Raw genomic sequence first — 21,071 nt, 5'->3', positions numbered from 1 at the left:
AGAATCAGTTTGAGGGGCAGAAGTTGCAATGAATTGAGAGTGAAAGGAGGAAAATGAGTCAGTAGGAAACGATGGTGGGAGTTTGAGAATAACAAGAGAGCAGTGTTCAGAGGAGAACCAAGTGTAGGCGTATCAGTAAATAGGAGAGAAGGAGGCTGCAATTGCACAATGAAGAGCTCACACAATAGACTGGTTAAACACCCGTCCCGGAATTCCCTTCCTGGCTGTACGACATCAATGGCAGTTGCCGAATAATGGCAGTTGCCGAGGGAAAGTGGAGTTGGGGGAGATGAGCGATAACCTTATTAAATTGCAGAACGGACTCGAGTTGGCTGGAAGACGGGAGATTTGCTGATACAGCACAGAAGGAGCCAATTTGACCCATTGTAACCGTGCTGGCCCTTTGATAAAGCAATCGAGTGAGTTCCAAACCTCCCACTCTTTCCCCACAGCCCTGTAAACTTTTCCTTTTGTTTAGTATTTTGTTTTTGTAAGTATTTATCCAATCATCTCTTGGGTGTTGCATTTGAATTTGCTCCCAATAGCCTTTGAGCCATCGCATTCCAGACAAATGGGATGTTCGATATTCAAGTATCTTTTACACCTCTACAAAGCACCTTGAGGCATTTTGTGCATTCAGTGTTATGTTCCTGTGTTGAGTGTGCAGTTGTATATATATAGTGCGTTCACAGAGTAAAACATCACAGGCTTGCTATTGGACAGAAATTTGACCCCGAGCCATTTAAGGAGCTACCCGGTCACATGACCATAAGCTTGGCCAACGTGGCAGGTTTAAAGATGCATCAACAAAGAAGAAAGCCAGGTGGGATGCAGAGAGATTTTAGGGATGCAATCCTCCAGCTTTGGGCTTGGGCAACTGAAACATGGCCACCAATGAAGGTCTGATTAACGTCGGAAACGCACACCAGACCAGGCGTGGAGGAGTGCAGAGATCTTGGAGGTTCCGAGGGCTGGAGGAGGTCGTGCAGTGGGTGCAAAGGTAGCAAAGCAGTGTGAAGAGTTCAACAGGAGGATGAGAAGTGTAAACTGAAGCCAGATATTAAGGGTCCTGTTATGGAACTCCAGTCTTATCAGTATTGTTTTTCTATCTGAAGGTTGGGTTTGTTCAGTGGATTGTGAAGGACACTCAGCAGATAACAGATGGACCCCACGGGGCAGTGCCTGTATATAATCTCCCCTCTGTTGGCTCGTGGACTACATCTGTCCCAATGACACGCTTGTTCAAGATCGCACGTTTATTTTCCATGTTAAATGCGTGTTCGTTTACAGTCTTTCCCACAGCTCACTGACTTGCTTTTCATTTGTCTCTCTCCCTGTCTTTCTCTGCTCTCCTTCTCTTCTCTCTTCACCCTATCCCCTCCCCGTGCCCGGATGCCGCAGCAGGCCAGGGGGAGAAGTCGGGCACTATGCTCTCCGACAGTGCCATTTACAGCAGCATTGACGTCACCACCAAGGCCAGCTTCAACAGCCCGGGCCAGATCACGCAAGCCACACCTTACGCCACCACCCAGCTCCTGCATTCCAGCAGCATCCAAGAGCTGGCTGTGGACCTCCCTGACCCTCAGTGGAAGGCCTCCATCCAACCGAAGCCGGACTTGACCGGCTGTGGTTACTCACTCCCGGATCAGAGCAAGTTTAATAATGGTGAGTGAGAGGATGGTACCACCTCGGGTAAGTTGAAGCTGGCTTCGCGCGCTGGTTCAATTGGCGGACAAACTAAATGCCTTAAACTGTATGTTAAAGAGGGAGTTTCACCATCGGGACCTTGGAATTATGTTGTTGAACATAAAACAATCAATTCAACAGATTTCAAATTGGATTTTACATCCTCTTCATGTGAATGTGAATTTCCTGGTTGAATTTAGATCAATCTACCCACCTTGTCCCCGTACTCCTTATCCCACCTACCCACCTTCTCCCCATATCCCTCAATCCCACCTACCCACCTTCTCCCCATATCCCCCAATCCCACCTTCTCCTCATTTCCCTCAATCCCACCTCCCCACTTCTCCCCATATCCCCCAATCCCACCTCCCCACTTCTCCCCATATCCCTCAATCCCACCTACCCACCTTCTCCCCATATCCCTCAATCCCACCTACCCACCTTCTCCCCATATCCCTCAATCCCACCTACCCACCTTCTCCCCATTTCCCTCAATCCCACCTACCCACTTCTCCCCATCTCCCTCAATCCTACCTACCCACCTTCTCCCCATACCCCTCAATCCCACCTACCCACCTTCTCCCCATATCCCGCAATCCCACCTACCCACCTTCTCCCCATTTCCCTCAATCCCACCTACCCACTTCTCCCCATCTCCCTCAATCCCACCTACCCACCTTCTCCCCATATCCCTCAATCCCACCAACCCACCTTCTCCCCATATCCCTCAATCCCACCTACCCACTTCTCCTCATATTCCCCAATTCCACTTACCCACCTTCTCCCCGTGTCCCTTACTCCAACGTACTCCCAATCTCACTATTCCACGTCATGCAATTTATTTTAACATTTATTGGAATTGGCCTCATTGAAGATTTATTTTGTTTGCAGGTTAATTCAGCTTCCTAACACAGTTCACGCCAGAGTGACCTTGACACAAAACAACAATTAAACGTAGAATTAAAATTAAAGTCAAACAGAAATTGTTGCAGCCGCTACAGTTGAATTACCATGGATTCTTTACCAAAGACCAATGAGAACAACTAATATTTGCAAAGTGCCTTTAACAGTAAAAAAAAAAAAATCCCAAATTCTCAGGAGCATTATCAAACAAAAACTGTCACCGAGCCATATTAGGAGATATTGATACAGACGAAAGAAACTTGCCCAAAGAGGGAGGTTTTAAGGAGCATCTCACACAGCGAGAGGTGGAGAAAAAGAGGGTCTTCCAGGAGAAAAGAAGGGTAAAGAGGTTTAGTGAGGAAATCCATGAGCTTAGGCCCCAGGCACGGACGTCAAAGCTGGAGTGATTAATGCTCGGGTAGCACAAGAGACCAGAATTGATGGAGCGCAGAGGTCGCAAAAGGGTAGCGAGGGAGGAGGTTACACAAATAGGGAAGGGGGAATTGTGAGGCCATGGAGGGAGTTGAACTCAAAGATGGAGGCATTCATAGCGAGCAGAGGGGTGATATGGGAACAGCTCTTCATGAGTAAGGACAGGGGCAGCAGAGTTAGGAATGAATTTGATGCAGCACGGTGGCGCAGTGGTTAGCATTGCTGTCTCACGGCGCCTAGGTCCCAGGTTTGATCCCGGCTCTGGGTCACTGTCCGTGTGGAGTTTGCACATTCTCCCTGCGCCTGCGTGGGTTTCACCCCCACAACCCAAAGATGTGCAGGGTAGGTGGATTGGCCACACTAAATTGCCCCTTAATTGGAAAAAATGAATTGGGCACTCCAAATTTATTTCTAAAAAAGGAATGACTTTGAGGTTATGGAAGAGGAAATATTAGACTTTGACCGAGAGGCCCTCCTGATTTCTAGCGGACCAGACGGTGACAGTGCCAAGTGGAGTCGCCACCACGGGGTGGTTTGTGTTGTCGCTGAATGGCTTGAAATAACCTTAAAATGTGTTTGAATGTGCCTGAAACAAAGGTCACCGATGGTGAGATTCACTCACCCTGTGCGAGCTTTTTAATTTTTTTCCCTCAAACCTTCCGCAGCATCCGCATTAACTGCATGTTCTTGCATGTGCTTGTGCTATGAGCTAAACACCTGATGCCACTGTGACTTTTACCCTTTGACCTTTAGCCCTGCTTTTCATGCCTGACTACCGATTGGCTGAGGGATTGTCTAACAGAATGCCTCACAACCATTCTGAGGACTTCAGCACCTCCAGTTCCCATAACAGCTCGGAAAGAAGTCTCTCAGGTTTGTCCTCAAAACTAACACCATACCCTGCGCCCCATCGTAAACGGGTTTGGCAGCGATACACTGAGCATGGTTCAAGGTATGACAAAACTATTCCTTCTTCACTATCCTGATGTTGTCCAAGAGGCGCGGCCTCCGAGTCGATGTCACACCGAAGGGATTGAAGTCTTTTTCTTTGAACAAACCCAAGGTGAAGATGGCCCAGCTTGTAACCACCTCAGAACATCCCAGACCACTCTCACCGAAATTCACTGTTTAAACAAAGTGCTGACCTCTGAATTTTTGAAACTAATTTCTCAAAAGCAGAAAGAGTGGTTTTTAAATCTCGTAAGCATCAGAATTCACGGGGGTTTGGAGACATGTCTGGTGGAGTGAGAAACATGCTTCTGAGATTGGGTATACAGGACATGACATCATAAGCATAGGTGAGAGGGAGTTTTAATTATTTTCCAAACCTGCCTTAGGATTTTCAATGGGACAGTGTAGAGGGAGCTTTACTCTGTATCTAACCCCGTGCTGTGTCTGTCCTGGGAGTGTTTGATGGGGACAGTGTAGAGGGAGCTTTACTCTGCATGCATTGTGTGTTTTACCTTGCCTGGGTGTGCTTTATGGGATAGCATAGATGGAGCTTTACTCTGCATGCATTATGTTTTTTTAGCTGCACTAGGATTAGTTGGAGCGAGCTCCTGGTATCTAAAGCAACAATATGCAATATCCTCCACTCTCTGGAAGAGGAAAAGATAGCGTGCAGCACTCTGTGACACGTGCCACTATTTAGCATATAAATTACGTGCTGTGCGCAAACAGCAAATTCATCCCAATTCCTGACACTGACAAAGACATCATTCCAGCGTGGTGAACCTACTCTGCACCCCACCCACCCACCCCCGAACTGACTCTGTCTTTCTTCAGTGAGTAGAAGTGACACAGGACAGTTTCCCTGATTGACACTCGCACAGAGACCATTCCCCATTTTCCTGTCAGCGTCTCCTCCCGACCATCTCAGTCTGTTCACTCGACAATTGAAAAACCCCCTGAGAATATTGGGAACACTCTGACAGCATCTGGAGAGAAAGGAAACAAACAAGTTAATGTTTCAGACGGGTCAATTTGTCAAAACCGGTCTTGCCTGAAACACCAACCTACCTCTGCCTCCACAGATGCTCTCTGGCTGGCTGAGCGCTTCAGAGATTTTCCGTGTGTTCATTTTCAGCTTTCCAGAATTTGCAGTATTTTCGGACCCCCCCCCCCCCCCCCCCCCAATAACTCTCAATTGACACGCAGCCTCAATAGCTTTTTGGGGGAGGGCTTTCCACTTTTCTTTGTGTGACAAGACCCTTCCTAACATTACGCTGGATCTAACTTTAATGTTATGGTTCCTTGTTCCACACTCCCTGTGACAGAGGAAATAGTTTCTCGCGCTCGTTCACCTATTGAATCCTCTGATCATCTTAAACATCTCAATGAGGCCATCCCTTGACCTTCTGAACTCTGGCACAAACCTGTCTGCATTGATGGTTTCCACCCATTAGCCACATTGCTGATTGTCTCTTATGCACCATTTTCATGTCCTCTTTGTCCACCGTCTCTCTCCCATCCACTGTGAACTGCAGCCCATTCAAGTCTCTGTTGCCCGCATCCTAATTCACACCAGCTCCGTGTTGCCCATCAATCCCGAAGTACACTGACCCGACATTGGTTCCCGAGCAAGCAATTGCAAAGGTTATAAAATTCTCATCCTCGTTTTCAAATTCCTCTTGGCCTCACCCCTCCCTACCTCCGTGATTTCCTCCTGCCCCACAGCCCTCCAAGATATCAGCACTCCTCACATTCCAGCCTCACGTGCTGCCCTGATTTCGATCACTTCACAATTGCCGGTCATTCCCCTGGCTGACCAAACCGTAAGCCCCAGAATTCTCGACCGTAAACATCTCTGCATCTCTCTCTCTCTCTCTGCTTCGAACCAATAAATCTCCTCATGTGGCACAGTCCGATTTAGTCTGACAGTGCTCCTGTCAAACACCTTAGGATGGTTTACTTTGAAACATGTTCCCAAGCTGCTCCTGTGACTACTTCACCATCTCCTTCCCCGTACCGTTCACGCCACTGACTTGGTCCTTACCCCAGCCTTCTCACCTCCAGCCCTGATAAAAATCTCCTTGATTCTTTCCCTCGTCCACCAACTCTTCTGCCTCTAACACCTTCTCTGTCACAACAGCTGAGCTGTTGATCTCTTTCATCATCGGTGTTGGCCTAAATCCTTCGCTGTGTCTCACCTCGGCCATTCCTGGCACACAAGTCCTCACCTTCGCAACCTCGAATTAGAAAGTTATGGGGTGCCTGTGACAAGTTGAGCCCTATTGTGTCATTGGTGGGATTGGCCTGAGCGTGTTGAGTCACTAATAAATCCAATAGGGAACACAGGAGAAATGTCCCTATCCAGAGAATGACGATAATATGGAGCTACTTTAACATGTGACAGTCTTCAGCATAAACAGCCTTCGACTTCACCGTTATTCAAGGCAGGGAAGGACAAACCTTTCCTCTGTAGCTAACCACTGCCGCAAGCCCCCTTTCCTCTGCCCCTCCACCCTTAGCTCCAACATCAAGAGCTCATTGGTTGTCTTTGTGTGGCCCTGGCCAAGGTTAGCAATGTCGCTATCTTGACCTTCTTCTGACCATGTCCTTCCATCACACAGAGATTACCCTTCACTTCACCTTGCCCATTTTCTGATTCATCTCCTGGACAAAACTAACCTCATAATATTTGATCTACTCTTCACTCCGCTCTAGGCCAATCATCGACCCTCCGACCGATAAGCTGCTGGTTCCCTCTCACCCATTATCAGTTGTAATGATGAAACAGGCGCCCAAGAATTCGGCTAACTGGAAGAAAAACTTTTCTTCTATTACTTGAGTTCTGTTTGAAATAGAAAGGAATATTGTGGTATTCATATGAAACAGCACAAAGTGAAATGACAATGTTGAAGAAACAGTCAACACAGTGTGAAATAGAGATTCTCGTTTGCTCAAATGACATTCAGAGAAGGTTGGCCTCTTTTCCCTGTTGTTTAATTCATTCTGTCCTATTTGACAGGGAGAAAGTGCATATTCTGGCCACTCCCCCTCTCCTGATGATGTTGACAATCTCTGGGTTACTGCTTCACAGCACTCCCTCCCCTCCACTTCCTCCCTCGCCCTCTGCGTCAAGTGATTCAAGTGGGCAATTAGAAAGGTTGGAACTTGGCCTGACATGCTCCTCCTGTTGCTTAACCCACCCGTGCTCACCGATCTCCTCCCCAGACAGGGTGCGGAAACCATGGGTGGGACTTTAAGGCCACATCGCACCGGGGTGGGGCTGTAAAACACGACGAACCGTTCGAATCTCCATTGACTTTGGAGGGGATGGAAGATGTTGCTGGTGGGATGGGCCATAAATTGCATCCCATGGAATTTTATCCCAATCTGAGCCACGACCTTGAGAAGTGGAGGAGCCAGGAGGAGGAACCAAGAAAAATAACAGGGATATTGAGGGGAAGAAAAGCATGTTGCAGGAAAAACATCAAACTGAACAAGCTAGGGTCGGGAAAAGAGGAGATTGAGGGTGGCCTGATCGAGGTCTTCAATAGGCTGACCTGATAGAGGTCTTCAAGAAGGTGACCTGATAGAGGTCTTCAAGAAGGTGACCTGATCGAGGTCTTCAAGAGGGTGACCTGATAGAGGTCTTCAAGAAGGTGACCTGATCGAGGTCTTCAAGAGGGTGACCTGGTAGAGGTCTTAAAGGGGGTGACCTGATAGAGGTCTTCAAGAGCGTGTCCTGAAAGAGGTCTTCAAGAGGGTGGCATGATAGAGATCTTCAAGAGGGTGACCTGATAGAGGTCTTCAAGAGGGTGACCTGATAGAGGTCTTCAAGAGGGTGACCTGATAGAGGTCTTCAAGAAGGTGACCTGATCGAGGTCTTCAAGAGGGTGACCTGATAGAGGTCTTCAAGAGGGTGACCTGATAGAGGTCTTCAAGAGGGTGACCTGATAGAGGTCTTCAAGAGGGTGACCTGATAGAGGTCTTCAAGAAGGTGACCTGATCGAGGTCTTCAAGAGGGTGACCTGATAGAGGTCTTAAAAGGGGTGACCTGATAGAGGTCTTCAAGAAGGTGACCTGATCGAGGTCTTCAAGAGGGTGACCTGATAGAGGTCTTAAAGGGGATGACCTGATAGAGGTCTTCAAGAGGGTGACCTGATAGAGGTCTTCAAGAGGGTGGCATGATAGAGATCTTCAAGAGGGTGACCTGATAGAGGTCTTCAAGAGGGTGACCTGATAGAGGTCTTCAAGAGGGTGACCTGATAGAGGTCTTCAAGAAGGTGACCTGATCGAGGTCTTCAAGAGGGTGACCTGATAGAGGTCTTCAAGAGGGTGACCTGATAGAGGTCTTCAAGAAGGTGACCTGATCGAGGTCTTCAAGAGGGTGACCTGATAGAGGTCTTAAAGGGGGTGACCTGATAGAGGTCTTCAAGAAGGTGACCTGATCGAGGTCTTCAAGAGGGTGACCTGATAGAGGTCTTAAAGGGGATGACCTGATAGAGGTCTTCAAGAGGGTGACCTGATAGAGGTCTTCAAGAGGGTGGCATGATAGAGATCTTCAAGAGGGTGACCTGATAGAGGTCTTCAAGAGGGTGACCTGATAGAGGTCTTCAAGAGGGTGACCTGATAGAGGTCTTCAAGAGGGTGACCTGATAGAGGCCTTCAAGAGGGTGACCTGATAGAGGTCTTCAAGAGGGTGACCTGATAGAGGTCTTCAAGAAGGTGACCTGATCGAGGTCTTCAAGAGACTGACCTGATAGAGGTCTTCAAGAGGGCGAATGGGTGGCCTAGAGAAGATGGTTTCGCTTGTGACATCAGAACTAGGAGTCACTACAATAAGTCAGTCACTCAGAAATCCAATCGGGAGTTCAGGTGAACCTTGATTACCCTGAGAATGTGGAACTCACAAAGAGCAGTTGAGGTGAAGAGTATAGATAAGCATAAGGGGAACTGGAGAAGCACATGAGAGCGAGAAAGGACTGGAAAGATAGGTTGATGGGTTTAGACAAAGCAGAGTGGGAGGATGCTTGTGTTGATCACAAAGTGGTCTGTTTATGCACAGCACATCATTGATAAAAATACCAATTAGTCCGGCTGGAGTGCGGGCCACTCCTCTTGCTAAAGACCTGAAAAGTGCCTTCACTGTTTCATTTCACTGGTGTGTGACGAAATGTCTCGTCACCCTCTGCAGGTGGCAAAAGTGGGAAAAAGAAGAAAAACAAAAGCAGCGTTAAGCCACATAAGAACGCAGGATCCAACTGGTCCAATGTGCCTCTACCCCCTCCGCCAGTGCAGCCGCTACCCGGGACAGAGCTCGACCACTACATCATGGACCACCATGAAAACGGGTAAGATCTTCCTTTCTCAACATTTCTCCCCTCCAGCTGCCTCGTTTCCTGTCTTTGTTTCTGATTTCCAGCATCTACAGAATTTAGCTTTCGATATGCTTGGCTGGCTGTTTGGGAGTGTGGAAAAAGAAAGAACTTGCATTGATGTGGCTTCTTACGCAACCCCAAGATGTGTCGCGAAAGCTAATGAAGTGTGGCTGCTGTTGTAATGTAGGAAACGCAGAAGCCAAATTGCGCAGAGCAAGCTCCCATGAACAGCCATCAGATAACAACCAGCTAATTTTAGTAGTGTAGATCGAGCGATAAATATTGGCCAAAAGAGAAGATTGGAGGAGGATAGTCAAGACCTTGTTTGAGTTCAGCTCTGTGATGTCTCCGAGCTGCGATTGATATAGATTCTCGCAATTGCTTGGGGCTTGATGCTGTGTGAGCTGAGGGCTCTCTCCTTTTATAAATGCTTTACCCGTGCTGGGAGTATTAGATGGGACAGTGGGAGCTTTACTCGAGGTGCTGGTTTAGCACACTGGGCTAAAGAGCTGGCTTCTAAAGCAGACCAAGGCAGGCCAGCAGCGCAGTTAAATTCCCGTACAAGCCTCCCCGAACAGGCGCCGGAATATGGCGACTAGGGGCTTTTCACAGTAACTTCATTGAAGCCGACTTGTGACAATAAGCGATTTTCATTTTTCATTTCTTCTAACCCTGTGCTGTACCTGTCCTGGGAGTGTTTGATGGGGACAGTGTAGAGGGAGCTTTACTCTGTATCTAACCCCGTGCTGTACCTGTCCTGGGAGTATTTGATGGGACAGTGTAGAGGGAGCTTTACTCTGTATCTAACCCCATGCTGTACCTGTCCAGGGAGTGTTTGATGGGGACAGTGTAGAGGGAGCTTTACTCTGTATCTAACCCCTTGCTGTACCTGTCCAGGGAGTGTTTGATGGAGACAGTGCAGAGGGAGCTGACCATCTCGGGTAGAATCAGGCCAACATTACATATCGAGAGTTTTGGTATTTGAGCAGAGAAATGGCCCCATACACTAATCTCATGTTTGTAGAGTGCCAGCAACTCTTACAAGATATCAGTCTGATCCAATACGTTGCCGACCGAAGAGGACAATGACGCCATGATCTTGCGCTGGAGTTAGTAAAGTTTTGCAAAGTCTGTGGGCCAAGTTTATCAGCAAATCGGTGCAATCTGCCCTACCAGCGGTTTTGTGTGTGTGTAGCTTCAAGTCCCTGCAGTGTAATGTGTTCTTTATGTAACCGTGATAAATTATATTAGTTGCCCTGGCAACTCCAGTTATTAAGAAGGTTAATGCAATCAGTAGGATTGGCAGAGAATGCCTGCTGGACTGACCACGTTTCCCATCTCAAATCCTCAACCTGTTTGTCCTTTCCAGTTTCCACATCTTTTATTTTTTTATAAATTTAGAGTACCCAATTCATTTTTTCCAATTAAGGGGCAATTTCGCGCGGTCAATCCACCTACCCTGCACATCTTTGGGTTGTGGGGACAAAACCCACGCAAACACGGGGAGAATGTGCAAACTCCACACGGACAGTGACCCAGAGCCGGGATCGAACCTGGGACCTCGGCGCCGTGACGCTGCAGGGCTAACCCACTGCGCCACCGTGCTGCCCTCCAGTTTCCACATCCTGGACATCTCTTCCCGCTGACCACACTGAATCCCGTACAACCCAGGGTAACTCATTCACCGTCCCTTTAAAAAACAATGACAAACAAGTTGATGACACCGGGCAGGATTGCAAATTCTTTCCTTTGTGATTCAGTGAATTAGAGACCTCTTTATTTCCCACTGATGTGAGTGGAATCCTTTGGTTGCTTCTCACCAGGATTCCAAATGCCCTGAGAAAATAAATAAAGATACATTTCCCAACTCTGCTGGCTGGAGCCCAGGATAAATGACTCCGATCTGCCTCTGTTTTCATAGAATCATAGAATCATAGAATTTACAGTGCAGAAGGAGGCCATTCGGCCCATCGAGTCTGCACCGGCTCTTGGAAAAAGCACCCTACCCAAGGTCAACACCTCCACCCTATCCCCATAACCCAGTAACCCAACCCAACACTAAGGGCAATTTTGGACACTAAGGGCAATTTAGCATGGCCAATCCACCTAACCTGCACATCTTTGGACTGTGGGAGGAAACCGGAGCACCCGGAGGAAACCCACGCACACACGGGGAGGATGTGCAGACTCCGCACAGACAGTGAACCAAGCCGGAATCGAACCTGGGACCCTGGAGCTGTGAAGCAATTGTGCTATCCACCATGCTACCGTGCTGCCCCATTTTCTCTCCTTCCTGCTTTTATACTCCGCAAGGTGAGGACTATTTGAGTAGAAAGGTTGGGATTTGAGTCAGCGGAATTGCCTGGGAGAATGGCAGGGAGCTCCATGGCATACAGAGTGATTGGTGTGTGAATCAACGCAGCCATTTGTGGTGAGGGAGAAGTTTGCCTCGCACTGCGAATTGTCACAAGTTGCTGGACAATTTAGGCACGGTAGCACAGTGGTTAGCACTGTGGCTTCACAGCGCCAGGGTCCCAGGTTTGATTCCCGGCTTGGGTCACTGTCTGTGTGGGTCTGCACATTCTCCCCATGTCTGTGTGGGTTTCCTCCGGGTGCTCCGGTTTCCTCCCACAAGTCCTGAAAGATGTGCTTGTTCGGTGAATTGGACATTCTGAATTCTCCCTCCGCGTACCCGAACAGGCGCCGGAATGTGGCGACTAGGGGATTACCACTTCATTGCAGTGTTAATGTAAGCCTACTTGTGACAATAAAGACTATTATTATTCTAATCCTCTCTCAGATGCCCTATTGCCCTACAATGTAGAATCCATAGAATCCTAACAATGCAGAAGGGGGTCATTCAGCCCATCGAGTCTGCACCGACCCTCTGAAAGAGCATTCTACCTGGGCCCATTCCCCCTCCCTATCCCATAACCCCACTTAACCTGCACATCGCTGGACACCAAGGGGCAATTTACTGTGGCCAATCCATGTAACCTGCACATCTTTGGACTGCGGGAGGAAACCGGAGCACCCGGAGGAAACCCATGCAGTCACCCAAGGCCCGAATTGATCCTGGCACTGTGCAGCAGCAGTGCTGCCCACCATGCCGCACGGTATATTGTGTGGTCATCATCTTATACTTCCAGCGAGATACATCCAACTTATGTGAGATGAAGGGTGAGTGAAATGGCCTGACCAATGAGACGCACTGCATAATACCCCACTCCAGCCTCACTCGCCGTGAGGGAGATTGTGTGCTATGCACAGATCTGCCAGTGAGCATTCCTGGAGGTGGGAGGGTTAGTTTTCCGCTGGGAGCTCTACACAGAGGTCAGAGATGTAGACAGGATCACTTCCGAGTCACCTCACCATCATTATCAGTCGAGGCTTGGAGCATGAGAGCAGGGAAGATGTGACGGAACTGTACGAGAGACGAGTTTGACTGCAGCTAGAAGCTGCGAACAGTGCTGGTCACTGCATTACAGGAAGGACGTGCTTGCACTTGAGCGAGTCCAGGGATTCACAAGGACTTTTCCAGGAATGGAGAATTTGAGCTGTGAGGAAAGACTGGATAGGCTGCCGTTTATTCTTTGTACCTCTTCATTCACCTGAGGAAGGAGCAGCGCTCCGAAAGCTAGTGACATCGAAACAAACCTGTTGGACTTTAACCTGGTGTTGTAAGACTTCGTACTGTGCTCACCCCAGTCCAACGCCGGCATCTCCACATCATGTTTATTGTTTGGCAATAAACACAGAAGGTGCTGGAAAAACTCAGCAGGTCTGGCAGCACTTGTGAAGAGAGAAAACCAGAGTTAACTTTGCAAGTCCAGAATGTCCCTTCTTCGACGTGAATCGGATTTTCCTTCAGAGCAGGTGAAAGGGAGATTTCATTGAGCTGTATTAAATGATGAAGGATGGAGACAGAGTGGATTGGAGGGACCCATTTCACTTCAGTGGAGATTAACAAACGGGGGGGGGGTGGGTGGTGTAGACGTAAAGTCACTGGCAGAAGGATTTGAAGGAAGTTGAGGAGCACTTTTCAAACAGAAGGGGAAGTTGGTGCCTGAGAGTGTCGTGGAGGCAGAAATTCCCGTGGCCCTTAAAAAGGACTTGAATTAGCTAGAACCTACCAGGCTATGAATCTCGAGCTGGAGCTGGGAATAAAAGAACAAAAAACAAAGAACAAAGAAAAGGACAGTACCGAACAGGCCCTTCGGCCCTCCAAGCCTACGCTGACCATGCTGCCCGTCTAAACTGAAAACTTCTACACTTCCGGGATCCTCTATTCCCATCCTATTCATGTATTTGTCAAGATGCTCCTTAAATGTCACTATCGTCCCTGCTTCCACCACCTCCTCCGGCAGCGAGTTCCAGGCACCCACTACCCTTTGTGTAAACAACTTGTCTCGTACATCTCCTCTAAACCTTGCCCCTCGCACCTTAAACCTATGCCCCCTAGTAATTGACCCCTCTACCCTGGGGAAAAGCCTCTGACTATCCATTCTGTCTATGCCCCTCATGGTTTTGTCGACCTCTATCAGGTCGCCCCTCAACCTCCATCGTTCCAGTGAGAACAAACCGAGTTTATTCAACCTCTGCTCATAGCTAATGCCCTCCATACCAGGCAACATCCTGGCAAATCTCTTCTGGATAGGCTGGAACACTCTTTCCTTTCGTTAGCCAGACCAGACACGATGCGCTGAATGATCTCACCCCATGCTGTACATTTCTACCATTCTGTAATCCCTATGAAAACTCTCCGGTTGCCTCACAGGAAATGAGTTAGGGTATTGAAATTAAGACCCATGTGCAAAATCATGGGGAACGGGCGCGCAGGATCAAAACTAATCAGTTAAAAGTTGACCCGAATCTCGTGCTTCACCTCAAAGGGGGCTAAAATACAAAGGGGAGGGGGTTAGAGTACAACTGTATGGTACACGGGTGTGATATCTCCAGCCAAGGCCAGGGTAACACCCGGGTTTATCCCTCGAACACAAAGAAGCTGCAGTCGCTGGGCACAGCGCTGGCGTTGCAACCCGGGGTCCCTCGGGAACACCGGTCCGGGTCTGAGTTACACAAGTCCCATCAGTGAGTCCCCATGAGGTGAGCCTCCGCCCGCTCAATACAGAAACCCGTACTCCGCGAACCCCTCGGGGAGATCAATCGATGACCCCGCCCCCCCCCCCCTCGTTGTCTTGGTGGGCACCATAACATCAGATTAGGCCCCGTTTGGAATATCACATGTGGGACTAGTTGGATAGATCTTTCAAAGAGCTGACACAGACACAATGGGCCTCCTTCAGTGCCGTGAGATTTCATGACCTGCTTGTTTCTACTGAAGTAACTCTGCAGTGAGCATGTGAAAGACCTCGGGGGTCTAGGCTGCTTCACAATGAAAATAAAAATCACTCGGTAATCGAGTAAAAACCTCAGAATCTGTTGATTCTCACTTCCAATTAATCAATTATCCAAAGCGTATTTGTGTTTCACCGTCAAAAGGCTGCTTAATATTAGGGACGTGTGAGGGTTTTGGCCTGGCTCATCCCGATAATGCTGCAATTATATTCCATCCTGCAACACCACCGCCTCAGCTCCGCGCACAGTTTAGTGAAGTAGCATTTTCCCAGCTTGTCAATGTTAATCACTTTAATATTCAACAAGACCAGGGCTGAGGTGTTAAATCAAAAAACAGAATCCTGCGGATGCTGGAAATCCAAAACAGAAGCTGAGAACGTTATGAAACTTGCAGACTGGGCAACAAACCAGCAAATTGATTTCAATGTCAGCAAGTGCGAAGTGCTGAGCTTGAAAAGGGAGCAAAGGAACCTGCGTACTCCTTGCAAAGTCAGAGTCTAAGGGTTAGAGGTACAATGTAAGTCCAAATCACTGAAAATAGTGACACAGATTAATAAGGCCCTGAAAACACTTCTCAATACCTACCTCTTTGACCAAGGTTCCAACCACCTTTGCTAATGCCTGCCAGCTTTGGTGGGTCAGCGTCAAATGTTGTTTGATAAACCTCGTATGGCGTGTCTTGGGGAGGTTTTGCTACATTCCGGGTGCTGCCTAAATGCAGGTTGTTGCTGTCGTTGACATCTTTGGTACTGATTGTTCACTTTCTCCACCCCACTCCCTCCCCCTTGCCCCATGTCGGTCCGCAGCTATGACAGTGATGGCTGGTGCCCGCCGCCCCCCGTGAAGAGCTACCTGCACCAGGGCATGGAGGATGAGCTGGAGGAAGAAGACGACCGGGTGCCGACCCCCCCAGTCCGCGGGGTGGCCTCCTCACCCGCCATCTCCTTCGGCCAGCAGTCCACGGCCACCCTCACCCCCTCTCCCCGCGAGGAGATGCAGCCCATGCTCCAAGCCCACCTGGATGAGATAAGCAGGGCCTACCACTTTGACATATCGAGGCAAGCATGGTAAGTCTGGAACATTCCGGAGAGAACATTCACGGAAAAGGCACTGAAGTGTGAGGTCATGCATTTTTGTAGAAGGGGTAGAGAGAGGCAACACAGAGTTCTAAAGAGTGGGCAGGGGCAGAGGGACCCGGAGTTCAGTGCCTAGATCTTTGAAAGTGGCAGGACATGTTGAGGGAGTGATTGGCAAAGCTTCATAAATAGAGGCATTGAGTACAAAAGCAGGGACGTTGGGCGCGATTCTCCGACCCCCCACCAGGTCGGAGAATCGCCGGGGGCTGGTGTGAATCCTGCCCCCACCGGTTGCCGAATTCTCTGGCAACGGATATTCGGAGGGGGTGGGAATTCCGCCCGTGCCGGTTGGCGGGCCCCCCCCCCCGCGATTCTCCGACCCGGATGGGCCGAAGTCCCGCTGCTAGAATGCCTGTCCCACCGGCGTGGATTAAACCACCTCTCTTACCGGTGGGACAAGGCGGCGCGGGCGGGCTCTGGCGGGGGGGGGTGATCTGGCCCCGGGGGGTGCCCCCACGGTGGCCTGGCCCGCGATCGGGGCCCACCGATCCGCAGGCAGGCCTGTGCCGTGGGGGCACTCTTTTCCTTCCGCCTTCGCCACGGTCTCCACCATGGCGGAGGCGGAAGAGACTCCCTCCATTGCGCATGTGCGGGAATGCCGTCAACGGCCGCTGACGCTCCCGCGCATGTGCCTCCCGGCAATGTCATTTCTGCGCCAGCTGGCGGGGCACCAAAGGTCTTTCCCGCCAGCTGGCGGGGCGGAAATCAGTCCGGTGCGGGCCTAGCCCCTCAAGGTTAGGGCTCGGCCACTCAAGGGGCAGAGAATTCCGCACCTTTGGGGCGGCGCGATGCCGGTCTGATTCGCGCCATCTTTGGCGCTGGTCGGCGGACATCACGCCAATTGGGGAGAATCCCGCCCGTTATTCTGAACCTGGGGCGGGATTCTCCGCCCCTTGAGCGGCTGATCCCTAACCTTGAGGGGCTAGGCCCGCGCCGGACTGATTTCCGCCCTGCCAGCTGGCGGGAAAGGCCTTTGGTGCCCCGGCAGCTGGCGCGGAAATGATATTGCCGGGCGGCGAATGCGTGGGAGCGTCAGCGGCCGCTCACGGCATCCCCGCGCATGCACAGTGGAGGGAGTCTCTTCCGCCTCCACCATGGTGGAGATCGTGGAGAAGGCGGAAGGCAAAGAGTGCCCCCACGGCACAGGCCCGCCCGCGGATCGGTGAGCCCCGATCACGGGCCAGGCCACCGTGGGGGCCCCCCCCCCCGGGGCCAGATCGCCCCGCACCCCCCCAGGACCCCGGAGCCCGCCCGCGCCGCCTTGTCCCGTCGGTAAGAGAGGTGGTTTCATCTACGCCGGCGGGGCAGGCATCCTAGCAGCAGGACTTCGGCCCATCCGGGCCGGAGAATCGCCGGGGGGGGCCCGCCAACCGGCGCGGCGCGATTCCCGCCCACGACGAATATCCGGTGCCTGAGAATTCGGCAACCGGCGGGGGCGGGATTCACGCCATCCCCTGGCGATTCTCCGACCCGGTGGGGGGTCGGAGAATCGCGCCCCTGAGCTTGACATCCATTTCTGGTCACCACACATAGGGAAGATGAGAATGGGCTTGAGAAGGTGCAGAAAGGCTGGTTCCTGGGATGAGGGGAATTTATCTCCAAGGTTGGGTTGGAGAAGCTGTGGTTGTTTGCAATGGAGCAAAGGAGATTGGAGGGAGATCTGATCGAGGAGTACAGACGATTATGTCAGGCTCCGATAACGTTGACAAAGAAAAGCTGTTCCCACAAGCTAATTATAGAAGGATTGGGGGACGCAGAGGTAAGGTATTGGACAAGAGATGCAAGGTAGGGAATGTGAGAAAGAACCCCTTTACTTAAGGAGTGGTAATGACCTGGAATTCGCTACCCACGAGGGTACTGGACACGGATATTAATGATTTCAGAAGGAAATTGGACGGGCACTTACGGTAAATAAACTTGCAAGGCTGTGGGATGATCGAGCGGGAGAATGGGACTGACTGGTTTAAACAGGAGAGGACTAGCGTGGATTCAATGGGCCTAGTGGACTCCTCTATCATAAATAACTCTGTGAATCTAGTTGGCAACGAGAGGGTGATGTGGTGGTGGGCCTGCTTTCATCATTTTTAAGATCTTCCTATCCCCACGGTCCTGTTACCTCTGCTTGTTTGTACACAGTGTTACCAATGGGACAAACTCACAAGCCCTTTAAAAAAGGCAGGGGGGTCCTGGTTCCGAGATTCCCATCCCCATTCCCCGGCTGAATGGTTTTTGGGAGTGCCTTTAAAGGATGCGGGCTACTCCCTGTCAGGAGCCTGCATCTGGCACTCCAAAACTTGCCGGCTCCATGGCGGAGATAGCTATGTCCTACTCCTCGCAATTTTCATGGAGTCAGACCAAGCTTTTAAAGGGTCATGGTCCATGACCTCTCAGATGTGACTTGAACCCTCATCCGCATGAGGGGACATTTTGATAGGTAAGTTCAAAAGACCCCTTCATGCCCCCAATGCCATGTTCTGCCCTTCCACTCACCCCCATGGCCCTTCATATCTCCAATGCTGACATCTGCCATTCCAACCACCTCCCATACCCCTTCACACCCACAATGCCAAGCTCAGCCCTTCCACCAACCCCCATAGCCCCTCATGCCCTCTATGCCAATTTGTGACAACTCCTTGCCCACTATGCACTGTCCATTTAAAAAAAGTAATTTATTCATAACTTTGTGTTGAGTTTAAAAATAAGTCATTTCGCAACAAACTAATAAAAGTGTCAATCTTTCCGACCCTTTAAAGTATCAATAACAAAAATCTTGAAACCACTTAGGATTGTGTTAATAAACATTGTGAAATTGACAGCAGAGATCAGAGAGCCTGAACTGTTAATTAGACTATATTTACCCAGGGCTTAGATGTTTTAGTAATCCACTAAACATCTAGGCTCTCAGCCAGGAATATACAAAGAGGCTCAGTTGAGATTTCAGATAACCATTAGAGCCTTAAGATACCTGAGCTCCAAGGAATACATTGGGTGGGATTTTCCAGTCTCCCGCCGGCAAAGTCAACGACCCCCGCAACCGCGTAGTTGGTACCCCAGCAGCAGAATAGATGATCTACGCAAAATTCCGTAGACAACTTGCGGTCCCGTCATGCGGCAACCCACCTCTACCGCTAGAAAACATCCCACAGGAGGGCTGGAAGATTTTACCCAATATTTGATTGACAGCTCAGGATCCCTGATCTCTGCTGTCAATCTCACAATGTTTACTCACATATGCTGGTTTGTTTACAGTGTTTGTGAATTTTGTTATTGATACTTTAAATGGTTTAAATGATTGACGTTTTATTACCCTGCAGTGAAATTACCTTTTTCAACGTAGGAGAAAGCTATGAATGAATTACTTGTTTTAAAGATTTTTCTTTACACATCTTATTGTCATGACAGGGTTCATTAGTTTGAGACAGTGTAGAGTGGGTCAGTGGGCCTGGCAGTGCCATAGTTTGGCAGGAGAGGCCATGACGGTGGGAAGGGCCTAGGTGGCAGGGTGGTATGAGGTGGCCCGGATGGAGCACAGGGAATTAGTGGAGGGTATGAGGACTGGAGGGGCTTTGTGCTTTAATTCTAACAGGTACAAACTCCCTCACATCGGGCGGGATTCTCCGACCCCCTGCCAGGTCAGAGAATCCCCGCGGGACGGCGTGAATCCCGCCCGCCGCCTGCCGTATTCTCCGGCGACGGTTTTCGGGCGGGGGTGGGGCTCACGCCGAGCCGGTCAGGAGCCGAGCGGCCGTCAGTTTCTGGCCAGTCCCGCTGGCGTGGATTGGACATGGTCCCACACGGCGGGACCTGGCAGGGAAGTTGGCTGGTGCGGTCCTCGGGGCAGCGCGGGGTGAACCGAGCCCTGGGGGGGTTGCTCCCATGGTGGCCCGGCCCGCGATCGGGGCCCACCGATCTGCGGGCGGGCCGGTGCCATGGGGGCACTTCTTCCTTCCGCGCCGGCCCCTGTCGGGCTCCACCATGGCTGGTGCGGAGAAGAGAACCCCTCTGCGCATGCGCCAGAATACGACGGCCGGTCTGCGCATGAGCTAATTCGCGCAGTCCCTTCGGCGCCGGTTGGCACGGCGCCTACCCCTCCGACGCCGGCCTGGCCCCCGGAAGTGCGGAGAATTCTGCAACTTCCGGCCGGCCGGACGCCGGAGTCGTTCGCGCCGTGTTGTACGCTGGCGTCAGGCCAGCCCGCCGATCTGGGAGAACCTGGCCTATCACGTTTTAAACCAACCACTCCGCACCACTGTGGCGGCCAGCAAATTCCACTGGCCCGACTCCAGCCCACACATCCAGCACTCCCCCTCCCCCCTGACCCGTCCCCCCATTACCCCCCCCCACCCCCCCCCCCCCGGCTCCTCCCCGGCAATATACTATCCATTCAGCCCAACTAGTTAGTGTTTATGCAGAGGGATAAATAATGTCCAAGGACCCCGGGGGAAAGTCCTCTGCTCTGCTCTGCTCTGAAGTGGAATATATGGTAACTTAAACTGATTAGCACTGAACAGGACAGTTTAATTAACTGCCAGAACCCAGAGAATTGTAACAGAACATGGCTATCTCAGGCTAAGATCCCAATTGTGCAGATTTTAATTCACTAATGCAGGCCATTAAGTTGGTAATTCTGATTACCCGGCATTACGCTGCCTGGCAATTATTCCCTTTGTGCACTGTAACCTTTAGTTTGTACAGATTAGATTTTATTAGCATCCACCTGAAAACCAAATGACTGCTTCTGAACGAGAACCAATGTTGTTGCTGCTCAATGGCCTGTGTCTGTGGAGTGAGGCTTTTTAAACTGGTAGGCCTATTAATGACCGACTTTGTGTTTTCTAACTCCTGGCGGTGCGAGAGAAAAATGATCATATAATCACTCAGCACAGTAAGGGGCCATTCTGCCCATCTTGCCAGTGACAGCTCTTTGAAGGAGACAGTCAGTTAGTCCCACCGTCTCTCCATAGCCCTGCAAATTCTCCTGTAATCAGCTCGGTTCATTAGACATGGCACCAAGATTTTTCTGATAAAATAGGGTATCCAAATTGGCCCAATCTGTGGGTTAATTACACGGATTTGCAATCACCTCTGAACCAATGTCCTTACATTGATTGCATACTTAGGTGGATTGGCCATGATAAATGCCCTTAGTGTCCAAAAACATTAGGTGGAGGTGTGGGCTTAAGTAGGTTGCTCTTTCCAAGGGCCGGTGCAGACTCGATGGGCCGAATGG

General features: G+C 50.3%; 1 protein-coding gene across 18 annotated transcripts in view; it reads left to right on the top strand.

Moving 5' to 3' along the window:
• robo2 (roundabout, axon guidance receptor, homolog 2 (Drosophila)) overlaps window positions 1-21,071 on the top strand; it is a 1,628,477-nt gene that overhangs the window by 1,563,241 nt on the left and 44,165 nt on the right. For 13 of the 18 annotated variants that reach the window (XM_072513070.1, XM_072513078.1, XM_072513075.1 and 10 more), the window contains 4 exons: window positions 1,402-1,665; window positions 3,775-3,894; window positions 9,164-9,320; window positions 15,512-15,772. In XM_072513070.1, coding sequence (XP_072369171.1) covers window positions 1,402-1,665; window positions 3,775-3,894; window positions 9,164-9,320; window positions 15,512-15,772 — 802 coding nt within the window. The remainder of the gene's footprint in view (window positions 1-1,401; window positions 1,666-3,774; window positions 3,895-9,163; window positions 9,321-15,511; window positions 15,773-21,071) is intronic. The other 5 variants (XM_072513085.1, XM_072513083.1, XM_072513082.1 and 2 more) reach the window with 2 other exon arrangements.

Source organism: Scyliorhinus torazame, chromosome 8 (genome assembly GCF_047496885.1).
Source record: "Scyliorhinus torazame isolate Kashiwa2021f chromosome 8, sScyTor2.1, whole genome shotgun sequence".
Classification (NCBI taxonomy): Eukaryota; Metazoa; Chordata; class Chondrichthyes; order Carcharhiniformes; family Scyliorhinidae; genus Scyliorhinus; species Scyliorhinus torazame.
Note: the sequence above shows the minus strand (reverse complement) of the source record. Positions and strands in the feature narration are given on the sequence as shown.